General features: G+C 43.1%; 1 protein-coding gene across 5 annotated transcripts in view; it reads left to right on the top strand.

The window, feature by feature from the left end:
- The window catches only part of STOX2 (storkhead box 2), a 149,737-nt gene that overhangs the window by 59,279 nt on the left and 67,047 nt on the right, over positions 1-23,411 (top strand). Inside the window, exon 1 of one of the 5 annotated variants that reach the window (XM_057420246.1) lies at positions 4,622-4,722. The exons of 2 other annotated variants lie outside the window; for them this stretch is intronic. In XM_057420246.1, the coding sequence (XP_057276229.1) occupies positions 4,695-4,722 (28 nt within the window). In that variant the 5' untranslated portion in view covers positions 4,622-4,694. Of the gene's footprint in view, positions 1-4,621; positions 4,723-12,517; positions 13,251-23,411 lie in introns of those variants that run through there. 2 more of the 5 variants (XM_057420243.1, XM_057420245.1) reach the window with 2 other exon arrangements.

The following is a 23,411-nucleotide window of genomic DNA, read 5'->3' as shown; positions in this document are numbered from 1 at the left end:
TTCTCACCTAATTGCTCCAGAAGGGTGGAATGTTGTTACTGGGAGATAGATACAGTGAAATTTGTGGGTTTAGGTATGTCTTCTCTTGCTCTTTTTGTTCTGAAATCACTACGCTTTGCACTGATTTTCAAGGCATAGCAATGCGGGAGACTGCAGGTTTCTGAAGTGGCACAGATAAATAGGAATCTGTTCAGACACCCTCTGATCTTACCACTTTTGAAGTGGCCTGCTTCAACATCTCAGTTTGCTAAAAGAGGAATCTGTGTTATTGTAATTGTGTGCTCAGAGATTGGTATTCTTGTTTGGGTTTTTTTTCTTTAAATAGGGAAAAAGTAAGATACGTTGGAAGCTTTTCTAACTGCTTACAGTGAAACAAAAAGTGGAACTGAATATTTGAGTTCTTGACAGCATTTAGTTATGAAAAAATATATATGTTATTCATATTCTATATTCTCTTCTATAACATTAATGGTATATGTCTACAAAATTGACAATAAGTCTTACTCATCAGAAATATATAAATAAAAATATTAATATTGAATTATCATCATAATTTTGTAACTAATGGGTGGTTGGTTACGTTAGTTGAGGACTGAGACTACCAGAAGATTTGTTTCCTACTGAATTTGTCTGGTTTTTCTCTTGGACAAAACAGGCTGGCTGGCTGTAGTTGGTACTGCAAGCAGTGTGAGTCAGGGCAAGCCTGAACCATGTCTGTGAATCATTGCTCCTCTTAGGAAATTCTGTGGACCTGATCTCCTCTAACAATAAACTATCCACCTACAAGGGCTCCTCGAGGGGTAAATTTTTAGTTGCACATTTTGTCGAAGCCTAGGTGCAGGTTACAGTTACCTGGAGTTTGTTCTTGCTTGTTTTATAGGGGTAAAAGGAGTCCAGCAGACAGGCAGAGATCACTGTGTACATCGCTTTACTTCCTGACATGAAGAGTGAGGATTGAATACAAGAAGCAGTTTTTTCTGCCAGGGCTATATCCAGCAGTGCCTGTTCTCCAGCATACTTCAAAAGCTTTGTACTGCTTCACTGGCCTAAAGCAGGGGCTCAGGGCAGGACTTCTTTTTCACAAGATCCCTGTTTTCTTTCAAAGTGGGGAGAACCAATACTGCCTGTGTGACTGAATTATCGAGGCATGTTCTTCTGTGTGCTGGTTTGGCATGTTATGAAAGATGTCTGTGATCTGTAATCATAGTTTCTGTGCTTGTTTAATCATCAAGGAACAATAATGCTTACCTTCCTTTGCCTTTCATCCTCCTCCATCCCACCTTGCCAAAAGCATGGGATGTTCCTGAGCTTGCTTTAACTTTTCAGTAGTTCGTTTTGGTAGCTGGAACATTTCTGCCAACAGGTTTTCCCTCCTGTGGGTACCTGTTGTACACTTGTGTCTAGAAGCAGAGGACAGTAGCTTGTCAAATATCCATACAGTCACAGCAATGGCAGTTTCTGTGGGCTGGGCTACACTAATTTGCAAATAACCCAATATTAAACAGGTTGAATAACTTCAAACTGCAATAGCTTGGTTATTCAGGATCACCAGTGATTTAACTATGCATTTGCTGCTGGATGGAGCACTTGCTTCCATTAAACACTTTATCTAATTAAAGGTGCTTTTAACTTTTTGTACTTTTCATGAGACTGAGGTCCAAAGGCTCCTCTGACTGCAGACATCACTGTGACAACTGCTTATGTTCCTCCTCAACTACATAATCCGTAAATCTGGACAGGAATGTTTCTATGGATGTGTGGAGGGGCATCTTGCTGGCAGGTGATTCTTCTGGGCTTGCAAGACCTTACAAGACAGGCAAACCAAACACAAGTTCTTCAAAATTAATTTGTTTTCATTGAGTTTAAGGTACCCAAATAGGGAAGGAAAGGCATTGAGTGTTCAGGGTGGGGCAAGGGCCAGAAATACCACTACCACCCTGTTTAGCTCCAGGGGAATGCAAGTGGACAGGAAAACTTGGCCATCTACCAGCAGCTTATCACTATCACTACCTGCCACAAAGCTCATCACTCCCAGCTGAGATTTATGTTAGCAGCAGGGCACCATCATTGTTTGCCTGCTCTGTATCCTGAGAGCCACTCTCTCATAGTTTAAGCTGACAGTACTTCTTAGCAAAGCTGGTATGCTAAACCGATTTGGGAGTTTTTGTGGGTTTGGGTTTTTGGTTTTGTATTTTTTTATCTTACCTTGAAATCCCATCCTCCTGCATAATTACCTGTCTTTGTTGAGAAAAATTGCAGTGGAGAAAAGGCTTGTTAGTTGATGGGATAAGAGGGGATGAAACAGGTCTCTCAATCCTCATTCCTTTTGTGTACACTGGAAGCCTCTTGGCACAAAGATAGCTGGATTTACAGTGCAGCAGGGAACCACACTGGCTTCTCTTGAAATAATAGGGCAGATGCTACAAAAGATTATGCAATAAAACCTACATGTTACTTCTAAGAGGCTGGGTTTTTGATAACTGTTGTAGGTCTGTTTATTAGGTAAATAACTAGTCTTTCCAGATAAGAGGTAGGATACAATATACACTGGAAAAATTTATGAGAGCTAAAAAGTAACACGTGCATATATTGACAGCTGTTTACAGCACTAGTTTGCGTGTTTCATTTAATTCCTGAATTTTATTTCAAAAACTTCAGACAATGCGGGATTGAGACTACAGTGGTTGAAAGCAAAGCAACTGAGAATGTATTTGAAAAGCCTGCATATGATATGCATTCCTTTTATGAGAAATATTTCCTTTATGACCTCCTCCTGCTTTGTATTTAACATTTCAAAGAACTTTGGAGGCCTGTCTGTAGGCTGTGTCTTCATGGAGCCAGTAGCCAAGGATTTAAAGTATTGTCATTGCTGGCCTGGAGCTGAAAACTCCGGGCGGTTTTAATCTCAGGGTGGGGGGTGGTGGGGTGTGTGTTTAAACCCAACCTTTTGTGTTCAGATTAGAAGTGCAGGAGGATAGACTTAAGGGGTGTTAGTGAGAGTCTTTTCATTGGCAGCTAAGTAATAGCATCGGGCTTTGGAAATACTGTTTTCCAAGTCTTTGTTATTTCAGTAATTACTGTGTGGTGGGTAGAAATCCATAGGGTTTGTGGTTTTTTTAAGTACCACAGCAATGACACAGGGATGTGGGCAATAAAACGCAGTACTTGTTTTTATAACTTTTTACTCCTTGGACGACTTAGGGCACTTACATGTCTTCTCGGATAGTCTATCATTGTTTCAGTCCTGAATGTCTGTGTTTATTTTGTCTTGGTTCCATCAGCTTGGATAATAGTAATAGCCATCTTTGGAGAGGAAGGAAGACTAAAACAATTTGGCACTAGCATCATGCTTGACAAATCTGAAATCTGCCAGCTGTGAAGGCAGCTTGCCTGATCTACCTTACAATGTCTGAGAGATGGAAAGGTTACCAAACATCTCCCTCATCAAGAAAGAGATCAAGAGATAAGTTGCTGAGCACTTGTGTATAGAGTTTATTTTACTTTCTGTTAGAATCTAAGAAATGTTGGTCCTGTGTATTTGTTGATTCCTGGAATAGCTGAGGGTAAAGAACACTTGAAATTTTTATGTACGGAAACATGATGACTACTTGCAAGAGTTTCTTAGATGAGCATCATAACTAGTAAGATTTACCACACTTGGCTTGTGTAGGTATTGAGTTCAGTTCAATAGTGATCAGTTTTAATGAAGACTAAAGACTTTCTGGCTCTTAATTTTGTACATGATTCTTATTCAGACAGAATTCTAATGCTGGAAAATTGTCTCACTTAAGATGCTTGCTTCTTTTGAAGAAGGTATTTTTAGATTTCCAGAAATCTAAAATTCTCTCTGCCTTACAAAAATTCATTGTAATACAAAAACCATTTTGAAATAAACCTTATCCTATGCCATTGCCATTCACATGCTTTAAAGCATATGAGTATGCTTTTGTGGTGGGAGGGAGGAGTGTGCTTTTCAGAATTAGACAGAAAACTTTTTCTTTGTTTTTGTAATTTGATTTTAGTTTACCTTTCTTAATTTGACTATTTAAATTTGGCCATTGTAATGATATTCCTTTGTAATAAGGAGTGTTTTTCTTCATAACATCTACATGTTTCACTTATTTTTTGCCTTGACTCTGATAGGAAAGTTGTAGGTTGAAAAATTCACACAGGAGACTGCTCTTATATGTGATGTGTTACTGAAGTGCTATGTTAGAAGCATTTCACTAAGATGAGGCTCTGGGTGCTGCTCGCTTCTGCTTAGCTCCATAGAGGAGTTAAAGATCTGGCACTGACCTTCCAACAGTCTGGGAGGTACAGTGCTCTGCTGGATTTAAGTCCCTCTTCATGTTTAAAAACAAATAATAACAAAGTAATATAGAAGGATATATATATATAAAGAAGTAGTAGAGCTCCATGTGGTTGATACATGTACTTTAACAGATTGCACTGTTAAAGCAGGGCATCACTTAGTAAGACAAAAATTATTTTGTTGGACTAGTCCCGAGCTGAAACATGTAATTTTCTTACAAGGTGATGGGAGAGCTTTGAGACCCAGGGCTATAAAATGTTTTTTTTTCTTGTTCTTCTACTAGAATACAAAAATCTCTACACTCAGGAGAAATGCTCAGAACAGCTTCTACAGAGAGGCAAGTGCAAGAGATGCCTGCATAAACCTTCATCTGAACAGGGCAATGGGAAATTGTCTCTGGGTACACACAGGTGGGTAATGTCAGAGCATCAAAAGCTAAGTGGAGGGTGGCAAGAAACTGTGGTAAGCAGGAATAGGCAGGGTAGCTGTCCAAGAGTGGGGGCATCCTTCTAACAGTGCTCTGTGTCTTCAGAAGAGAAGATAGTTTTCAGGGTCCCACTGAAAACTAATGACTAAAGAGTGCCACCTTCTTGGGAACCAATTGACTCTGCAACTCTGCAGTGTGGTCCAGAGGACATGCAGGCTGATAATTTTGCATTGATTTTCCAGAAGCCTTTGGGTCAGGCATGTGTTGAGTCACCTAATTTCTATTTTGGTTTGACTCCTCACTAGTTTTTCCCTGCCCAAATACTAGGATATGACAATGAGACAGCCTCTGAATCTGAGACTATAATAAAATATCCAAGAAGTAATTGAATTACTTTTTTGTAAGATGATGAATCAATGTTTTTTTTTCTCTTGGGTTTGTCTCTTGCTTGCACTCTCTTCAAACTGATTGATGGGACATGTACATTTTCAGTGCTAAAACACTATTTTGAAGGCCAATTTAATATAGGCAGAGCTTCATGGACATATGAATGTAAATTCATGACAAGAGGCTGTTTACAAAGGGTGGAGTAGCCTATTTTCAGGCCTCTCAACTTTTCTAAGGTTTATAAGATCTCTGCCTGTTACACAGGCTATATATATAATCTATAAAATATACTCACTATATTGCACAGCTGTATAAGCAAGAATTCTGAGAGGGAGCTTAGTATTGGGTTGTTCAGCAAATGCTTTGTGGCATTATAGCAGCTGCTGGGATTTAGTTCCCTTGGTATGCTGCTTCAGTTTTTAGGACTGTCCATCAACTATGTTCACTGTCCCATTTGCAAACATGCCTGTGGTGCTTTGTTCAGTTTTGCGTATTGCGTTTAATTCTTCTAGACAAGAATTTAGAGCTTAAAACCAACATACTAAATAATAGCCAGTCAACATGCAAAACAGTGCCCACTTGCTATTATCAAGGACCTTCTTTTCTTTCTCAATGCATTTTTCCTTAAAAGGTGCCTACCTGACATGCAGAATCTGTGTGTTGTTTATTCTGCTGTAGCACTCAGGAGCTTCGCCAGAGCCCAAGGCCTGCTCGTGCTTGGTGCTGCCTTGTAATCTTGTGAGGTGTTACACAAGCATAAAGCAGAAACATGGGCTCTGTGGAGGAATGGAAGGAGACACAGAGATGTGTGAATTAGTCTTTAAAAACATAATCTGTAATGGCTTTTACTGCTGGTGGGATCTACATTGCCTCCTCAACTCTCGCTCTGTTTTTTCAACTCGCAAAGCAGAAGGATAAGCTGTCTTTCTAACCTGTGGTACAGCTGGCCCCCATATATCAGTATGTTACTTAAATACCAGGGTACTAATGATATGTGACACCAGTGGAAAACAAGAAAGCCGAGGCCAACATTTTTGGCACGTCTTTTACTACTGCGTCCTTTGGAAGAGCAGGCAGTGAATGAACCGAGTTGCTGTAACTCCACTTCTCCAAAGTTTTGAATTCTATTGTATGTGAGAGGTTTAATAAATGCTTGATTGTGTGCAGGACTACTCAGGATTTATAGCTTGCCTCCCTCTTCAGCTGGTTTTGTATATTAAGGAGTTACAATCCCAGCTTCCATCCATTTTTACTAACTGGCTTTGAGTCAGTGATTATGGGGAAGGAAAAGCATGCATCAGAGTGAAGGCTGTACAGCCTGTGGTCCCTTTGGTAGGGTGGTACACTTTCAGGTAGTCTCGGATACCCAGATTTAAAACTCTTCTGCATCAATTGTCTTCTGTGCAGAGCAAGCACAAATGTGATCAGAAGCTCTGGCATGAAAAAAACAGGGGAACCTTTCTTCTCATAGCAGAGGCAGGTTTGTCTTAAAAATCATGCAAGTTAAAATAAATACTGCAGCGCATAAACCAGCACACAGAAAAATGAATTGGTGAGCTACAGCATGTGTGCAGCAGCAGTACTGCATTCCTGTCATCACACATTCCCAAAGCATAACAGAGAGAGAAATATGATCCGAAACTGGCTTAAGAGGTGCTGTAATTAAGCCAGGATTACTGCCATGATATAACACAACCCGATAGCATTCTGGAGTTAGACTGAAGACTTGCTTGTGATAAGCTCTACATTTTCCTTTTCTTATATTTGGAAGTTTGTTTTGTTTTGTTTTTTTTCCACTTACACCTTTGCCCCTGGGATTTTTAATTTCCCTTTTGGTGGAGTTCCTCAAATGCTCTCTCCAAGGAAAGAAGGTTGTCTCAGCAAGCCCAACTTCAGTGCAAATAAATCCATCAAGAGAGGCTGCCTTATTTTGTGACCTGGGCCACAAACATAGATTACAAGTACTTGGCTTCTCTTGCATGTTTGAGTAACAACAAGTACTAGGGTGAGGTGACAAATTAATAGCGTTGGTGTCAGAAGTCTTAAGGGCTGCTGTGAAAAGAGGATGTGCCTCTTCAGGCAGTTTTCTGGTTTGTTCTTGCCAGTGTATCTGATTACAAAGACCTGGAAGGAAAAACTAATGCTTCCTACAGCCAGGGACAGTTGCAGCCTGTTGCCAGACCTCTTTAACCAGTCTGGGACTGTGCAAAAATATCTTTTTTTTTAAAAATCTGAGTTCTGTACATTTATTAATACAGGGACACAAGAAGCCACACATGAAAATGGAGAGTTCATGCAGTGGAAAATTTACTCCCTTCATGGATGTATTAATATTAGAAATGTCAGTAATGTATTTTCTCAGGAAGGCTATTACGCAGAGCTGCAGGTCTAATATAACCATGTACCGACAAGGCCTGTGATGTTATCCCCAAATTTGAAGTTTTTCCTGAGTTCCTAATTACATTTTTTTGCACCTCTTCTTGCACTCAACTTTCCTTCTCCCTCCTCTGCTTTAAGTGCTTTTCAGCTGCTTGTACTACAGACTTTTTCTTCCTCTGAGGCTGGCAACTGGGAAAAGGACACTACCATAGACTGGGAGAGAGTGAAGCCACAAGGCTTTGTGCTGAGCACCTGGCATCTAGACAGTGCTGCCTCTTGGGTGCATGTAAGACACCAGCTCTGCTGACTGTAATAAAGCAAAGTCCATTTCCTCCCTGCGAGGCAGCCAGTTGACTCTGTGCAACAGGCAATGTAGTGACAGGGTAAGGGAGAACCCAGGCTTTGAATATATAGCTTGAGAGACAATGATTTTTTAGGCATCTTAGCAAAGAGGGGGATTGCTTTCCTCCTTGTGTCCCCTTTATTTTGCCATTTTTATTTTAGGGTTTGGCTTGCATGTTTATTTAATTTGAAAACCTCATGCTGTCAGTCCCCAGACCAGGCAAGCTGAGGCAGTAACACCAGTCCATCCTGCTACTAAAGCCTGCTGCTCTCCCCTATAGAAACTTGTTTGTTCTGGGGAGGGAAAAAGAAGTAGCCCCAACTGAAACTTGAAATACCACATTGCATGAGAGCAATTACCCTATATGCACACATGCTCAAGCATGCATGTACATACACATGCAGAGAAATATGTACATCTACAGCTCACCATATTGTACTCTGCTACATAATTATCATTTTTCAATTGAGGAAAAATAAGCCTATGAAATGGAATCGGTAACCCTTGAGTTTTAACAGCATATTGCCACTGCCACTCTAGTGGGCCAGTTATGTCCTTTTGGTTTTGCTATTTTCCATTTTTAAAATGGGAACAGACCTGCTTAGCAACTAATAAGTGAGTGTTTATGAAGATCAAATGCAATAGATATCCTTAGTAATATTTGTTTTCTCACTTTTTGAAAGATGACACAGAAGGTTTTCAGAAGCTCAGATTTTGAATTGCTTCTCCAAAAGCCTCCAGGCTCCCTATGAATTTGGACTGAATCAGGGTTGTGATTGAAAGCCTGAGCACATAACAATCCTTTGTAATGTCTTACATATACCTAAGCTGCTTTTTTTGAAATTCGTAATATTAAATCAGCGCCTTTGAAATGCCTACTGTTATGTTGCCAATTCCTGATAAGGAATTGTTAGGTTAGAAGGGAGGCTGGATGCCTAGTTCTGGTTTAGTTCAGACTTTTTTCCATCCAAGATCTCTATGGTCTATTCATCCAAGCCTCACCTCTCCCTCTGGTAACTCAAGAAAGAGGTGGTACCTGTTGGACTTTAAATGATAAAATTATAAAAGTAAATGCTTTGGCTAATTCTGATTCTCAACACAAAACTTCTGAATCAATGCATCAAGCTTTGAAACCATCTCCTTTTCCTCTTTGTCATTGACAGCAAGTGATCAGATGCCCATCAGGTCAGTTCCTGCTTGGAAGGAGTATTTTTCCTTATCCAACAAACTCCCTCAGACTATTTCCATTCTTCTTTTTACAATTAGGCAAAACTTTACCAGTGTGTAATAGATAGGCAAAAATATTTGTAAATTAAATTAACATTTCCCAATGATTTTAGCCAAAGAAAATGAGTTCTCCCTGCTCCTGTTGGGACTGTCGGATTAAACAGTCTATTTTTAGTATTTCAAAATGTACTATTGCTCACCAAGCATGACAGCTGTTTCATGCTGGGAACTTTCCTTCCCCTACTCTGCTCTAAAAAGCTGTATTAATCCAGGCATTTATTGTCTTTTATTGGGGAAAAAAAAAGTTAAAGAACAAAATGTTGTGGGCTGCTTTTAAGTACTCAAATTTTAGCTAATGATTTTATTTCAGTTTGGCCACCGAAGCAAAAAATCAATTACACGGTTCTAGCAATTTTCCAAAGAAAACAGCCAAAACTTAAATTTGGTCTTTAATTATATATTTGATTCATCCCAGTAACAACACTTGACTTCAAACAATACAAGAGCAGGAGGAAACTTGCTCTGAATTCCTCTCTTCAAAGAGAAGAACTCTTTCAGATACCATGTCAGAAAGCTTTAAGCTGAAATTGATTAAGATAACTGTGAGAAGACTGAATAGGAGTTTTAGCTGACTGCAGGTCTCAGTACTGAAAGGAGGCCTCCAAAATGGCTTTTAAACAAACCTCCCCACGTTTGGGAAGGAGAGTTGACCTTGCTAGGTGGATTGCTTATTCCTCTCATTCCCTGCTCCCACCATATTAACATGAAAATAACTTTTCATAGCTGCAGGAACAACTTATTTTCCCTTAAAATTATCTTACAATGAAAATTCATTCTGTTATATGTGCCAAAACCTATGAACCAGCCTGATCCTACAATCAGAAAGTAGAAGGTATCATGTGTTAATTGTATGTACTATATTACTCCCATGACAACTCCTGCAAGTGTACAAATTAAATCGATTAAAACTATTTGAAGGACTAATGTACACTGCCACTGGTTCATTAGTGCACAGTAAATTGCTCAAGAAGAACTGGGATATGTGTGCTTTATCTGAATAGCTGCAAAGCTATCCCCGTTTTTTTTATTTGATACTTGTTAGAATAACTCTGAGACTATACTCATGTATTTCTAGTTGGGAGTAATTATGCAGAAAGCCAGCGTAACGATCACTGCTCTTGTCTGGTGTCCCCCTCTGCTTTGTTCTGTCTTTCTACTTCTGGGCCTCATTTTTCCTACTTGTCTCATGTCTTCTTTTAATGGAACAGACTGATATCTAGGGCTGTGTCTAGATTAGGAGCAAAGGCTGAGTTTAGTCAGCCATAGGTTGAAGTTAGCTGGCCACCTATTTTCAACCAGTTCCTGACAGCCGTCACCCATTCAACTTTGAGACATAGAATTTACGCTCCTGGCTCGAATTTAATTTGCTTTTACATCTAGTAAAATGGGTAGGATTTTAGGTTTGACTTAGCTGGGTAGTGGTAACCAATCTGTCCTAACCTCAGCCTTTTATGACAGAAGTTGAATGATTCTAGACATTCTTACTGTTTTTCTGGTCTGAGGGTGAAAACACGCTCTATTATAAGCTTTGCTTTGGCTGATGAGTAAATTGCTAGATAAGTAAGTTACATGATGGAAAATGCAGTTTTATTAGTACAGCTCTAGGCCATTTTTTTCTTCTTTTTTTGCTCATCTTACTTGTTCCTGTTGCTACCAGTTTACAAAGTTCCAATGGAAACATGTCATTCCTGGTAGCTTTTCACACAGTTGGAAGGAGGTGAGGGTGAATGGGAAAGGACCCTGTAGTATTTAATCTTCAAAGCTCTTGCTGGATTTCATTCATGCAGTTTCTACTCATGTGAAAAGGATTGCTGCATACAAAACCCTGAATGATTCTCCAGTGTGTGTTCTGCCCACAGACATACAGCTAGGTGGGCTGAGGTGGGTTTTGGAGTGATGAGCCCAAACCTGCACAGCAAGGAAGCAAAAGGGTAATGTCTCAAGGTCCGCTGGCTTTGATGTTCAATTTATTCACCAGGAAGTCATCCTTTTACTGGTTCACCACTATTGAAAATGTTAAAATTACCAACAAAATTACAGTCCTCTGATTTTCCATGCTCTTAGAAACGTGACACAACCCACTGTCAGACAAGTTAAATAATTATAAACATGTAAGTAGTTTAATAACAACATCTTCAAATCCCGGCATTGCAGTTGTGTCTTCTGCTAATGCTGGCACCACCTGATGTCAGGTATGCCCAGAGCCAGCTCACAGAGGAGGCACTAATAAAACCCTTCATATGGTTCTGGTTAACTGGAACTCATTTTGGGTAACTGGAGTTCATTTTCAGTTAGCCAGTGTTCCTAACGCCCATTTTCCCTCACGGCCTGGTCGGTTCAGCATGGCACTCTGGGCGCAGATGTACACAGGGCCAGCACAAGGATCTGCAGCCACCTTCCTGCCGGTGTGATGGGCAGGCCGGGTGTCCTGGCTGTCTTTGTGGGTGCAGCGGGTTTGTAACGTGGTGATGTGACTGACCAGGTCCCGCTGGGGAACAGCGGGCAAGCGGTGGTTCTTCTGAGGAAGAAAAGCACCATCTCTGAGGGAGGATGCCTCGGTGAACCCCGCCAGCTCCGCGCAGGGGTGCCCCGGGGATACAGATCTCTCCCGGCCCCCTTCCCTGCCCTGCATCCACCGGCTGGGCCGGGCCGGGCCGGGCCGGGCCGGGCCGGGAAGGGTGCCCGCAGACAAGGCCCCGCCGCCATAGCCGTCCCTCGCTTCCGCTTCTTCCCGCCACCAGGGGCGGTGCGCGCCGCTGCCCGCTCCCCATTGGCTGCCGAAGGCGGCGCTCGCAGCCCGGCCGCGCGAGGTGCCCGGCGCTGGGCACCGCCACGGGCGACCGCCTACCCCCGGCACGGGCAGGTCAGAACCACCGCCAGGCAGGACGGGCGGGCGGGAAGGAGGCGCCCCCCCCCCCACGGTGCACGGGGCTTTGTAAGCGGGTGCCTGCGAGCCGGCCCCAGCCCCGGAGGGACCCGCAGGCCGCGCTGGGACTAGCATGAGCCCGGGCGGCGGCGCGGCGCCTGGCGCTCCAGCGGCAGCTGTTCGCGGCGCGGGGGGGCGGAGGGAGGGCGACAGGCAGGCGGGCGGGGCGGCCAGCCGCATCCCCGGTGGCCGCGTCCTCTGCGCCGGCCGTCCGTAGCGCGCAGCCGGCGGCTGTCGAGCCCTGGGGATAGGCGGGCAGGTGTTGGAGTCCGTGTCTGCCATGGCGAGGCGCGACGCTGCCGGGGGCCGCGGGCCGCTGCGGACCACCCGAGCACCGCAGGCCTGAGGGGGGGCGGCGGCCGCGGCGGTGGGGTCGTGGCTGCTTCCGCCGGTCCCGCGGTCGGGAGAGGCGCCTGCCGGTCCTCCCTCCCTGCACCTCCTCCTCCTCCTTGCCTCCTCCCCTCCCTCCTCCTCCTGCTACTGCTCCTCCCGCCGCGCCGGGAGCCGCCGCCGCCGCCTCCCCAGCGCCGGGCGCGCCGCGTTCGGGGTCGCAGCCGGCGGCTGCGGGGTTTTCCTCGTTTGTTTGGGCCTTTTGTGTCGTGGCTCACAGTTCGCTAAGCACGGCCGGGCTGAATCGGGCCATTGTTCAGGACCCCCGGGCTCCCATGCTGCACATCCCTCGTCCTCATCCCCCCCCTCTGGTCCTCCTCCCCTTTTTTTGCCTGAGAAGCCACATAACGTGCCTTTCCTCCACGCAAATCTGGGAGCCGTAAGCCGGACCGATTGCAAATGAAGTGTAATGCATTGTGGGACGTGTGTAAAATCGGATCATTCGAGGGGGAGAAAGAAAAAAAAAGGAAGGGACCTGCGGCTGGCGCGCTAGAAGAGGCAGCGGCGGGATGCGCGCCAGTTGTGCCCCGGCGGTACCCGCGCTAGGCATCTGATGCCGGGCAGCGCCCGTCCGGCTAGCCGCGGGGCCTGACCCATGCTGCGGTGGGAGGATTAGGCTTCGGCACCCTCAGCATGAAGAAGACGCGGAGTACGACCTTGCGGCGGGCCTGGCCTAGCTCCGACTTCTCCGACCGGGCCTCAGACCGCATGAGGTCCCGCAGCGAGAAGGACTACCGGCTGCACAAACACTTCCCACCAGCTTTCATTTCCCAGGCATCACGGGGCTACATGACATCAGGTTTGTAACATTGTGTACGCGAGGGAGCTTTATTGCGAGGCGGGTGCGGGATGTGTGCCTGGCTGGGCAGGCTGTCTTGGTGGGTACAGAGAGGAGCCTGCCACCGGGAGCCCAAGTTGATATGAATAATGCAAAAAAAAGAATAGCAAACAGCCACCATTTTGTACCTCTGCAAGATTCACAGCGGGGCCCTCGCAATATGGTGTTTAAGATCTATTAGTCGAGTGAAATAATTGTGTTAGAGAAACGGTCTCGTCTCTGTCGTGGAGGGGCAGACGAAAACGACTGGGTGCGCAGAGCATGGAGCCCTTTGCTCCTTTTGTGTGGAAAAGCATGTGCTGGATATTTACTACTGCCCCACACATGCCCTTTTAAATGCCGTTAACTCCAGTTAACTCATTGGGGCTTTTGTGTTTTTCCATTTCGGAAAGGAAGAGGTTCACCTGTGATTGCAGACACTGTTGCCTTGTTACATGCAGGCTCTCTGGGTTTCAGCTGCATGCTTCTGCAATGGCAAAGCACGCTTTGGGGAAAATGACTGTGAACACGTTTGCATTTATTATTTGAGGTGCAGAAGGAGAGCAGACCTCTGTATGTGGGGCAGCACACACGTGCGTGTGCGTTCATTTGTTGGTTGCTTTCAAGGAAGGCCGTAGGGAAATAATGGACACTGCACCAACATGTTTGAGCATGGGAAAGGGAGAGCACAAACAAAACAAAAAACAGCGCAGGGGAAGGCAGGCACTGGGGAGAGGCTTGGCCTCCAACAGAGTGCTGGTGCAATTTTGGAATGCCTCAGTACTGTTAATGGAAGCCGCTCCATCCTGAAATGCATCTTAATGGCCTTGGAATCAAGACATTTCATAAACACCTGAAAGAAGTCTTGGGAAAATGCTGATGGGGAGGGGGCCAGGGGCAGAAAATCCTGGAAACATCCTTTGTTATTCTGCCGTCTACTTATTGTGATGATCGGACATAATGTTTTATTACTACGATGGCAAATTCCAATTTACTGTGAAGGCTAAATCACGTTTTCCCTCTGAGGCTCAATTTAGGTTGAGTAGGCAGATTCCTTTAAAGGACAAAAAGAGGGAGAGGGAGAAAATGAAGGTATTTATTCTGCATTACTGAAAATGCTTCCAGCCCTGTGCCCTGTCCCCCCCTCTCCATTTCTGCTGCAAAGGTTGAGCCAAAGATTGTTGTTGTCAGTTATACGCTCACCTTGCTATCTGTGGCCCTAATAAACATATCTGTTTAGCCAGGATCAGTTTCTCATGTTTTAAAAATGTCTTGTGACTGTTCTTTCTTTAAAGCCTGAGCACAAGGGAAATAATATGCATTTTATTGAAAGATCAGCCCGTGTAAAAATATTGTGCTATTTTGGCAATAGCCGCTCAGATTTTTCTCTTTCCTGGGAAGCCACATATTGAGAGGAAATGACAAGGATAATTTATGCTTTAACAGCTGAAGAAGAGGAGAATGGTGGTGGTAGAGGGGTGGTTTTGTTTCCTTGGTGCTGCAGGACCTGAAAGCAGCTGGAAAGCCAAATCTGCCCATACTGCAAATATTTCTGTTGTTCTGCCTGAACGTGCTGATATTCCCACTGTAAGATAACGCTGTGTCAGGTCTGTTGAAGTTGGTGCTCTAAGGCCTCTCTCAGTGTGGAAGCCTGTATTGAAAAGAGAAGAGCTCAAGAGCATTTTGTGCCAAGCAGTGTGGGTTTTTTTGCTTGTTTTTAATTCTTCAGGAAAGTAGCCTGGCTCTGAGAAAGCTTTATCTTGGCAACATTGGTACAATCCAACCAGACAGCCAAACACCAGCGATCTGCAAAATCAGATGTGTCACCCTCCATTTGTTTGCAGATACCTATGTCCTGGGGAAGGGGGGGGAGAGGGGAATGCAGGAGGCGCGTGCAGGGGGGGAACTTAGATTTGTAATCTGCTATTAATGATTTAAAGTACTCTCCAGAGCCCTGGAAATATCATGGTTGTGAATATACAGCATGTTGGTTTCAGTTGCAGTAACTGAAGAGGAACAAATGTCATGTTCAGTTGGAGTAATTTGCTGGAGTTGTTGGAGGGCGAACATATTGAAAATTAATACTAGCAAATGTTTGTTTGGGTTTTTTTTGTTTTGTTTTTAAATAAACCTAACAGCAACTTAGTAGGCTTTTAGCTGGAAGTACAATTGTTCTCCCTTGATAGATAGTTTCCACATTCATTTATTTGTAAAGGATCCTTATCCACTGCCTTTCCAAATATTAGTTTTGGGAGGAGTGGCTGCCATACCTAAAATCTTCTGGCTATTCCAAGGAAACTTCCTTGCATGAAATCTATAGGAAGCCCTCTGGCCTAAAACTTGTGGGGATCAGGAATACAAATACGTTCTTTGTCACTCAGAATGTTGCAGAGGGGAAAGCATCCCAAAACACATGGGCTTTTCAGAGGGCTGCATTCTGTTTATCCATCCATTTAACCTCATCACCATTAGCATTGTTGTGGTTCTCTTTTAATTAGATGCTTCATTATTTGGGAAGGGGTTGGAGGGTGGGAAAGAAACCTTGGGATTTTGCCCCAATTACTCTGCTTAGGGAAATACTGAAAAACAGAGTTAAATGGCCCTCAGTAAGATGCTAAAAAGCTTGAAATGTTAGTATTTGAGCATGTCTGAATGGGGCATGGAGAATCATATGTGCATTTCTTTCAGTACAGAGAAATACTGAGTAACGGTGTTGCAGTCAATGCTGTGGTGCTTTATTTGGGGAAAAATCCAGTCTCTAAGCAGAACTGTCTTTATAATGGAAGTGCAAACCTCATGCTAGAGTGGTGAAGCACAAGTGATTTTAAGCAGCCCTTTCAGTAAAGCTGAGTGAAGACCAGTTTGATACTAGCTTGATTAAGAGCAGCATTGGTGGCAGGCAGTCACAGTTTCGATACTTGGGGAGTAAACTGCCCATAATTACAGAAAATGGATGCAGATGCAATTGATCTGAAATTTTAAGATTGCTTCACAGATGAAGGGAGATGGAAAAAGCAGGGAATTTAGAAAATCACACATTTTACTGCTGTGCAGTCTCGATGTGTGCTATTGAATCAGCTGTACTCCAGGGTTTCTTCAGGCCTCCTAGCAACCACTAGGTTCAAAGGGCATGCAAGGAGTTCATTGTTCATGCAGAATATTAATTTCCCACAGGAGGACTGACTTGGAGAAAAAGCACTGAAAAAAAAAAACCTACAACAATGTAGAGCTTTGACCTTGAGTGAAAAGAGATGTTGAAAAGTTTGAATCCAGTAAAATTCATACGTGATGCCAAAAAGGGGGAAATAGACTTGCAGGTTTTGATAGATTGCTGCTTAATTCAAGGGAAAATAAAGAAATCTTATGGAACTGCCAAGCGGGATAAAACTCACTGAAACTTAGGAGGGCTCCAGTCAGTCACATGAAATAACGCGTACAGCTTGCTGAAATGTTGGAAGCTGCTTGCTTTCACTCTCTTTTCCCCTCTGCAATAACAAAGGCAAATCCTGGATTTTGTGTTAGCGGGAGAGGAGCTGCACCCTGTGGTCGACCCAGCCATTAAACGTCGCCAGAACTGAGTAGCTCCCTGGAAAGAAATATTTGTTCCTGCAGCCTTCCTTGACCTACTTCAGTTAAAGATCTTGGTGTTGGAGGTAGTGTGTCAGTTTGAGGTGGGCTGATGTAGGGTAGCAGTCTAGCACACATAACTTGACGGATGTCTGAAGAGCTTTCTACAATGGTAAAAACTAATTCCAGAGTGTGCACATTTGAAGGTTACCCTCTGAAAAGTTTGTGATCACTTGTGCACTTTGCTATGAAATCCCCTTGCAGAGGTTTCAGTGCGCCAAAGTTGAAGGGTAAAATTCAGTGTCAGTGTTGCCCTACTGCAGCTGGAGTTTGGTTACCAAGTTGAAGCGGAAGGGAAAGGAGAGAAGTATGCAACCCTGCTATTCAACTGATGGTATCTGTGTGCAGAAAAGATACCCTAGTTCTCTGTTTCAGGGATGTTTGTGAAAGGTCTAGGCTTGCCTCTTCAGCCTTTTTGAACAGTAAGAAGGATCTTGAGAGCCATTGGGGCAAGTTTGAGAATTTGAGTCCTAAGTATTTTTTTAATTTATTTTTTGAAGCTTGAACCTCTTAACTAAGAAATTATACTTTGAGATAATCATGCACAATCTGAAGAACTCAGTTCAGTGTAATTGGGAAAGGACACATACACGCAAAGCCTTGAAGCTTGTTCAGTTCAATTCCTGTCCCTTAATTCAGTTATCTAAAGGAATATGTTCTAGCTTGAAAGTAGCCGTATTGTAATTAATATTTAATGGAATAATCGGCATTGCATCACCTTCATTTTCTCTTAGTGTGGTATTAAGAAACACCTTCCAATTCATCTGCTTAACAGTAACATGATCTCTTTGCCTCCCTGAATCCTGAGTGATTTTAGGCTGTCTTAGACAAGACTTAGACAAGACTCAGGACAGTGAAAACAGGTGTCAGTGGCTAGCAGCAGCTTTGTGTCTGGACCCGTGTTCCATATCCTTTGAATCGGCCTGTGCTGACCTGGTGAACTCCAAGTGGGTCACTCTGCTGTCCTACTTCAGGGGCTGTACTTGCTCTATTGCTTGGAAAGTTGCTTCTGGACTTGCTGTGCTTTCCAGTCTCTTTTGGGATTGGTCCCTTTTGTCTTCTGCACTATCCTCTCACCTTGACAGAGCAACAGGAACTTCCACTGCATCCTGATCTGGGGAGAGGGTGTAAGTGTGCTCATGGACCAGTCATTTTTGAACAGTTCCCACCTCATTTCAGTCCCACCTCTGGTTTCTTGCCTAAAAAATGAAAGACAATCTTCTCTCTTCTCCTGCTGTAGAACCCTGGTTTTCACTCCTGCAGGTGACTGTCCAGTGTTAACTCATATGCAGTGCTATGCCCATGCCTGTGTATAATGCCACTGTTTCTGTGCCTGGTCTTTTCACGCCAGATACCAAGATATTTTCTGCATATGACTTTGCAACATTCTGCATATGACTTCACTTTTAGACCAAGCTGTGGACTCTGTCCTGTCTACTGCTTGTGCACTGTGCTGACCAGACTGCATTTGAGTATCTGCTTTTTTCCTGGCTGCTGTGACCTATGAGCAAGGGGATCCAGAGTGTCTTTTTTGTCCATGGCATTAGAAGTAAAATCAAAGAGGAATTAATACAAGAAAGAAACAGAAGTGTGTGTGTGTGCCTATCTTACCTAGGCCTATTCAGGTTTCTATCTCTGTTCAAAGCACTCATCCCTGAAGGGCTAAGTTTCAGCTTCTGTCACCGCTTGCATTCGGAGTCCCAGTGTTCTCTCTGCTGGTTTGCTTGGACCTTTGGCCAAGTTGGGGTGAACAGAGGTGCTCCAGGATCAGGTCACCAAAGGGTATGATCCCATTGGTGTTTGTGCAGAGGTGTCAGTCTGAATCTGAATGTATTTCTGGGTGTGTTTACCTGTAGTCCTGTGATTGCAGTCATTTCTTATATGCACGCTAGGCACCATGATAGCCTACTGACGATACAGGAAGCTCCTTTTTCAAGGACAGACAAGGGTTCAGGACAGGCACTACTGATTTCATCACTGATAGCTCCCAGTCTTTCACAGGTGTAGAAGTTACACTCTCTTTGTTGGCAACATTTGATAAACCTGAAGGGTGTTGAGTATCTTGCCATTTTGGAATTGAATGGCAGCCACATCTTTGCAAAATGCATTACTTGTTGAACGAGGCTGAAATGTGAGGATTTTGCAGATCACCTTGGGTTAGCCCAGTGACCTGCTCTGTTGTGAACAATAGGCCTTCATTTGTGTGCAGGAGAGTTCATCCCAGAATGAACTACCATCGTTGCAACATTCTTTGCACAGTTTAAAGGGGTAGAACAACAACCAGGTATGAAGCCTAAAAAGATGGTATTTTGCTAAGCATATTGTAGAAGTCCTCCAAAAATTGGAGGTTTCTCTTGATTTTTTTGGGGAGCTTCTTGAGCATGACTCTACTTCATAACCCATAGCATGTTGTAGAAAATCTCTGTGAACAACATTAAAACTGAATCAACATTCTGTCACCTAAGCTCTGGGCCATGATTCAAGTAAAGCAGTGCTGAAAAAATATTTCAGATATGATTGCTCTTGGCTCCTCGCAAGCTTGCTTTTACCTGCTTGGAAGAGGCCAGACAGTATCAAAGCTGTGATCAAAACTGTCAGCTAATTTAGGACTTCTACAAGAATTGCTGAACAATAAAATACTGATTATGTTTGGGTGTTGGGTTTTTAGGCTGTTTTTTTGTTTTTTCTTGAAAATCACTATATGTTACATTCTTTTAAATGGTAAAGCTACCATTAAATTATCAAAACTGGATATTTGATGTTTTTGGTGGAGTAGATGTAAATCTGAGCCTGGAAATATCGGTTGCCCTTTGTAAGAAGTATCCAGTGAATGCTTCATGCAATTCTGCCTAACCATTTGGTTTCATTTTCCCTAGAAAGAGGAAAAGGAGTAGTGACCATTGAACCGTTGACCTGAATTCCTGAACTTAACCAGAACACCACCAGTTACAGGTCTTGTTTTCTAGGTAGATTAAATATGAGGGTGGACAGCAGAAATGAAGATTAAAAGCTTCTCTAAAAGTCTCGAAACTGTGTGCTTCCCTACCTGTCCTTGCAGTAACTTTTGCTGTCAAGGTCAGTGGGAACCTGAGCAGTTCTAGGGAAAAAGCTTGAATATTGAAGCTACAAAGTCTTCCAGTTCAGCATTTGTTGCTCCCAAGTGACTGCCTCTAGCTATGAGGGGGGTATGAAAGTTGTTTATAGCTACTGGCTTGCTTTTTTCAGCACGTTTATTGAGTTTGCTGCTGTGCTGATGCTGTTGTGTATCTCACTCTTGGATGACATACAGGTGCTGGAATTATCTTGCTCAAATAGGCTGTGGAGAAGAGGGGTAAAAAGAAAAAGGAAGTGTATTTTGGGTGTGCAGCATGGTGGAGTTGGTAGAACAGTCTGGTTTAGACAGAGCCCTGGGCTCTATTGTCACCTTCTGAGCAGTTTGCAAAAGGTAACCGAAACAAGAAAACTTGATTTTCAACAGGCTTGAATTCACTATAAATAGGACGGCAAGTTTCCCTTTTTCCTTCCTCCAAGGAGAAATCAAAGTAATTGGGTTTGGAATTCAGGAGGTGAGGGAGGTGTTCCCAGTAGTGTCAATGGTCATCATTGTTTTCCTGGGCACTTTAACTGTTTCTGCAGTTTTCTACACTCAGGTTGTTACCTGTTCAGTAGAACTGTCTCCTTTATTTTGTACTGTAATATTGCCAGTCACAAAAAAAGGTCGTACCTCAACCCAGGCCATGAATTGGTAACAGTGGGTAAGAATGTGCATCCAAAATTAGGTGTATTCAGTGTGAACAGAGCAGTCTGTGAGTGAAGTCCTCCATTCAGATCAATCTTTGGATGCCATGGTGGTCATAAGAATTTTGCATCTCTCCTTCCTGCAAGAAGCTGGAAAATGAGGCCTGTTTATAATACCAGCAGTAGATGGCGTGGAATGTTGGTTATTCAGTAGTGTTATCGCTTCATCCTCATCAGCCAGCTTCCTCACAACCCAAAGATAGTTTTCTTTTTCATCCAATTGTTGATGATGTGATTCCTGTAATTCTTACCTAATTTTATAGGAGTGGATGTTGTTACTTCAGTGGGAAATACTAACTGCAGGAGATAGCCACAAATCATAGAGTCATAGAATCATAGAATAGTTAGGGTTGGAAAGGACCTTAAGATCATCTAGTTCCAACTGCCCTGCCATGGGCAGGGACACCTCACACTAAACCATGCCACCCAACATACAGTTTATTAGAAATTTCTAGTTGTGGTGTTGAAAAAACAGCTCTCAGTTGTTTTATTGGATCTGACAGGGTGTGAAACAGAGGACAAAACAGGAAGAACAAACAGTTTATTTGAGGAGCTGCTTTTAATTTGTGGACTTTTACATGGACCTGATTGTTGAACCTAGGATGGCCTGTGTATTGCAGATGGATTTCGGGTATTGTGAAAAAGAATGAATGAGAAGTTGATTGTATATACTAAGTTTTTCATTTAATGAAAGTAGTGCGAAGAGGCATCTTGCAAGTCTTTGATTTTTGTTTGTGTCTTGTAAAGTTATTCCTAACTTTTGTTTCTCTGTGATCCATTAGAGGTGTTGGTGGCTAGGCAGTACATTGCATCCTTTTGCTTTCAGCTGAAATGATTAAGCAGTAACCACGCCGGTTTAGCAGTTTTACTTTACAAAACTTGTCCAGATAGCCTAGATGAACTGTACCCCGCTCTCCTTCTTATGCCTTATTGACCAGGAGGGTATTTTGAAAAGTATGTCTTAGAATAGAACAGACTCCTGGACACTGATTGTCATCTTCTCAGACATGGTGGAGAATACAGGATGCTGGAACTTAAAGCAATAGGAGAATCTCCTCTGGAGTTTGAGTCCTGTCCTCAGTGTGGTATGCATGTCCATCTTGCACAACTGTTCTTGAAGTGCCGATAGCAAGTAGAAGTCTGCATTTAGTTATCCCAAAACACCTTTTCCAGCTACAATCTTCTTTCCCAGATGTATTGTTAAAGGGAAAAAAAAAAATTAATGGCCCTTTGTTGTGGATTTGACTGTAAGATTTTGAGGTCTGAAGAGTATAATAGACAATTCAGAAACACTTGCTTAGTGTGGCCTGGAAAAGGCAGAGTTCACTATGAAAGCCGAGTTCATCATAACACAGGAAGCTGTGCTGGGAGAACCTAGATTATATAAACTGGTTTTCTTTCCCATTTGTATTCCTTTAATTTCCTCCATAATTTCCTATGAATTTCCTGTTGATGACCTGCGACCTAGGTTCAGAAGATGAACTTCTGACTGTATGTGATAACGTTTTAAATGTCATGAATTGGACATTTATCTTATCAGCCAGTAAAGATGATGTACTCGGTTTCACTGTGGTACTTAACATTGCTTCCTAAATTTCCATAGCGTTTTAGAGCAAAGTACCATTCCTCATAGGAGGCTCTAAATTTCGCTGTCCTGGGGATTTACGTTCCTGGGTCATACAGTGACCTTGTTTTACTACGCTTAAGCCTTAAACTAAATATTTTTCTAAACAGGGTGAAATGGAAGTATTTTTTTACAAGGTTTTCTTAAGATTTATGTGCTTTTAGGTGTAAATGCTGCGTGGCTGGGTGAGCAGAGGGACCAGAAGCCTCAGAGGAAAACATTTGTTGGCTTTAACGTTAAGTTTGAAATGGCTGCAGCCCCCACGTGTAACTTGGGCATGTCTGCAGCACATCTCTTTTGAGAGAGGGAGGGCAGATACCACTGGCCATGGAAAGTTTACCCAAGACCCAAGTGGTCCCTCAGCCTCTGGTGGTTAACTTAAGGGCAGGTTTACTGACAGAGAGATGAGATCACAGTGGGAACAGAATGGCTTGCTGCTGCCTGTCCACACACGGAGTCCCTCCCTTTTTGCTAGTCCAGTCCAAAATCAGCAACAGAGGAAATCCATCTTTGGGGAGTATTCAGGAACTTATTTTATATTGTAGGTCTTTAGTCTCTGCTTTCATTGTGGATGGATGTAGTTACTTTCTTGCTCCTTAGATACAAATGTTTTACTGTATTACATGCTATATTGGTTTCTGATGGAAATAATGAAGAATCTTAGGGAAATTATGGGGACTTTATATATGTATACATTTAGTCAGTAGGATCATTGTATGGAAGTACTGTGAGACCAGATCTCAGTGAGCGTCATTTGGGCTTCTGTGTGGGACAAGTGTCCTTCCATGAGCATTGAATTTCAGGAGTGAAATCCCGAAATTGTATTTGCATGGGATGTCTGCATGCGAATGGATCTGGTTGGAGTATTTTCACAAAACACAGAAGCAAAAACTGGTTTTCTGAGGTTTTGGGTTTTTTTTTTGTGATTGTTGTGTTTTTTTTCCAGTCAGCTCCAATGAAGTCTCAGTTTCTGACCAACTGTTTAGGATTTCTCTGGAGATGTGGCCATCTCTTAAGTGAAACAGTTTGCAGATGTTATTTTCTTTCCTCTCTAAAATCACAAGACATTTTCCTTTCAGTCAGTCTTGGGTTCA

Source organism: Pezoporus wallicus, unplaced genomic scaffold (genome assembly GCF_028554395.1).
Source record: "Pezoporus wallicus isolate ANWC-B61680 ecotype Strahan unplaced genomic scaffold, APGP_CSIRO_Pwel_v1 contig_5552, whole genome shotgun sequence".
In the NCBI taxonomy this organism is placed as follows: domain Eukaryota; kingdom Metazoa; phylum Chordata; class Aves; order Psittaciformes; family Psittacidae; genus Pezoporus; species Pezoporus wallicus.
This window is presented reverse-complemented; position numbering and strand designations above follow the sequence as displayed.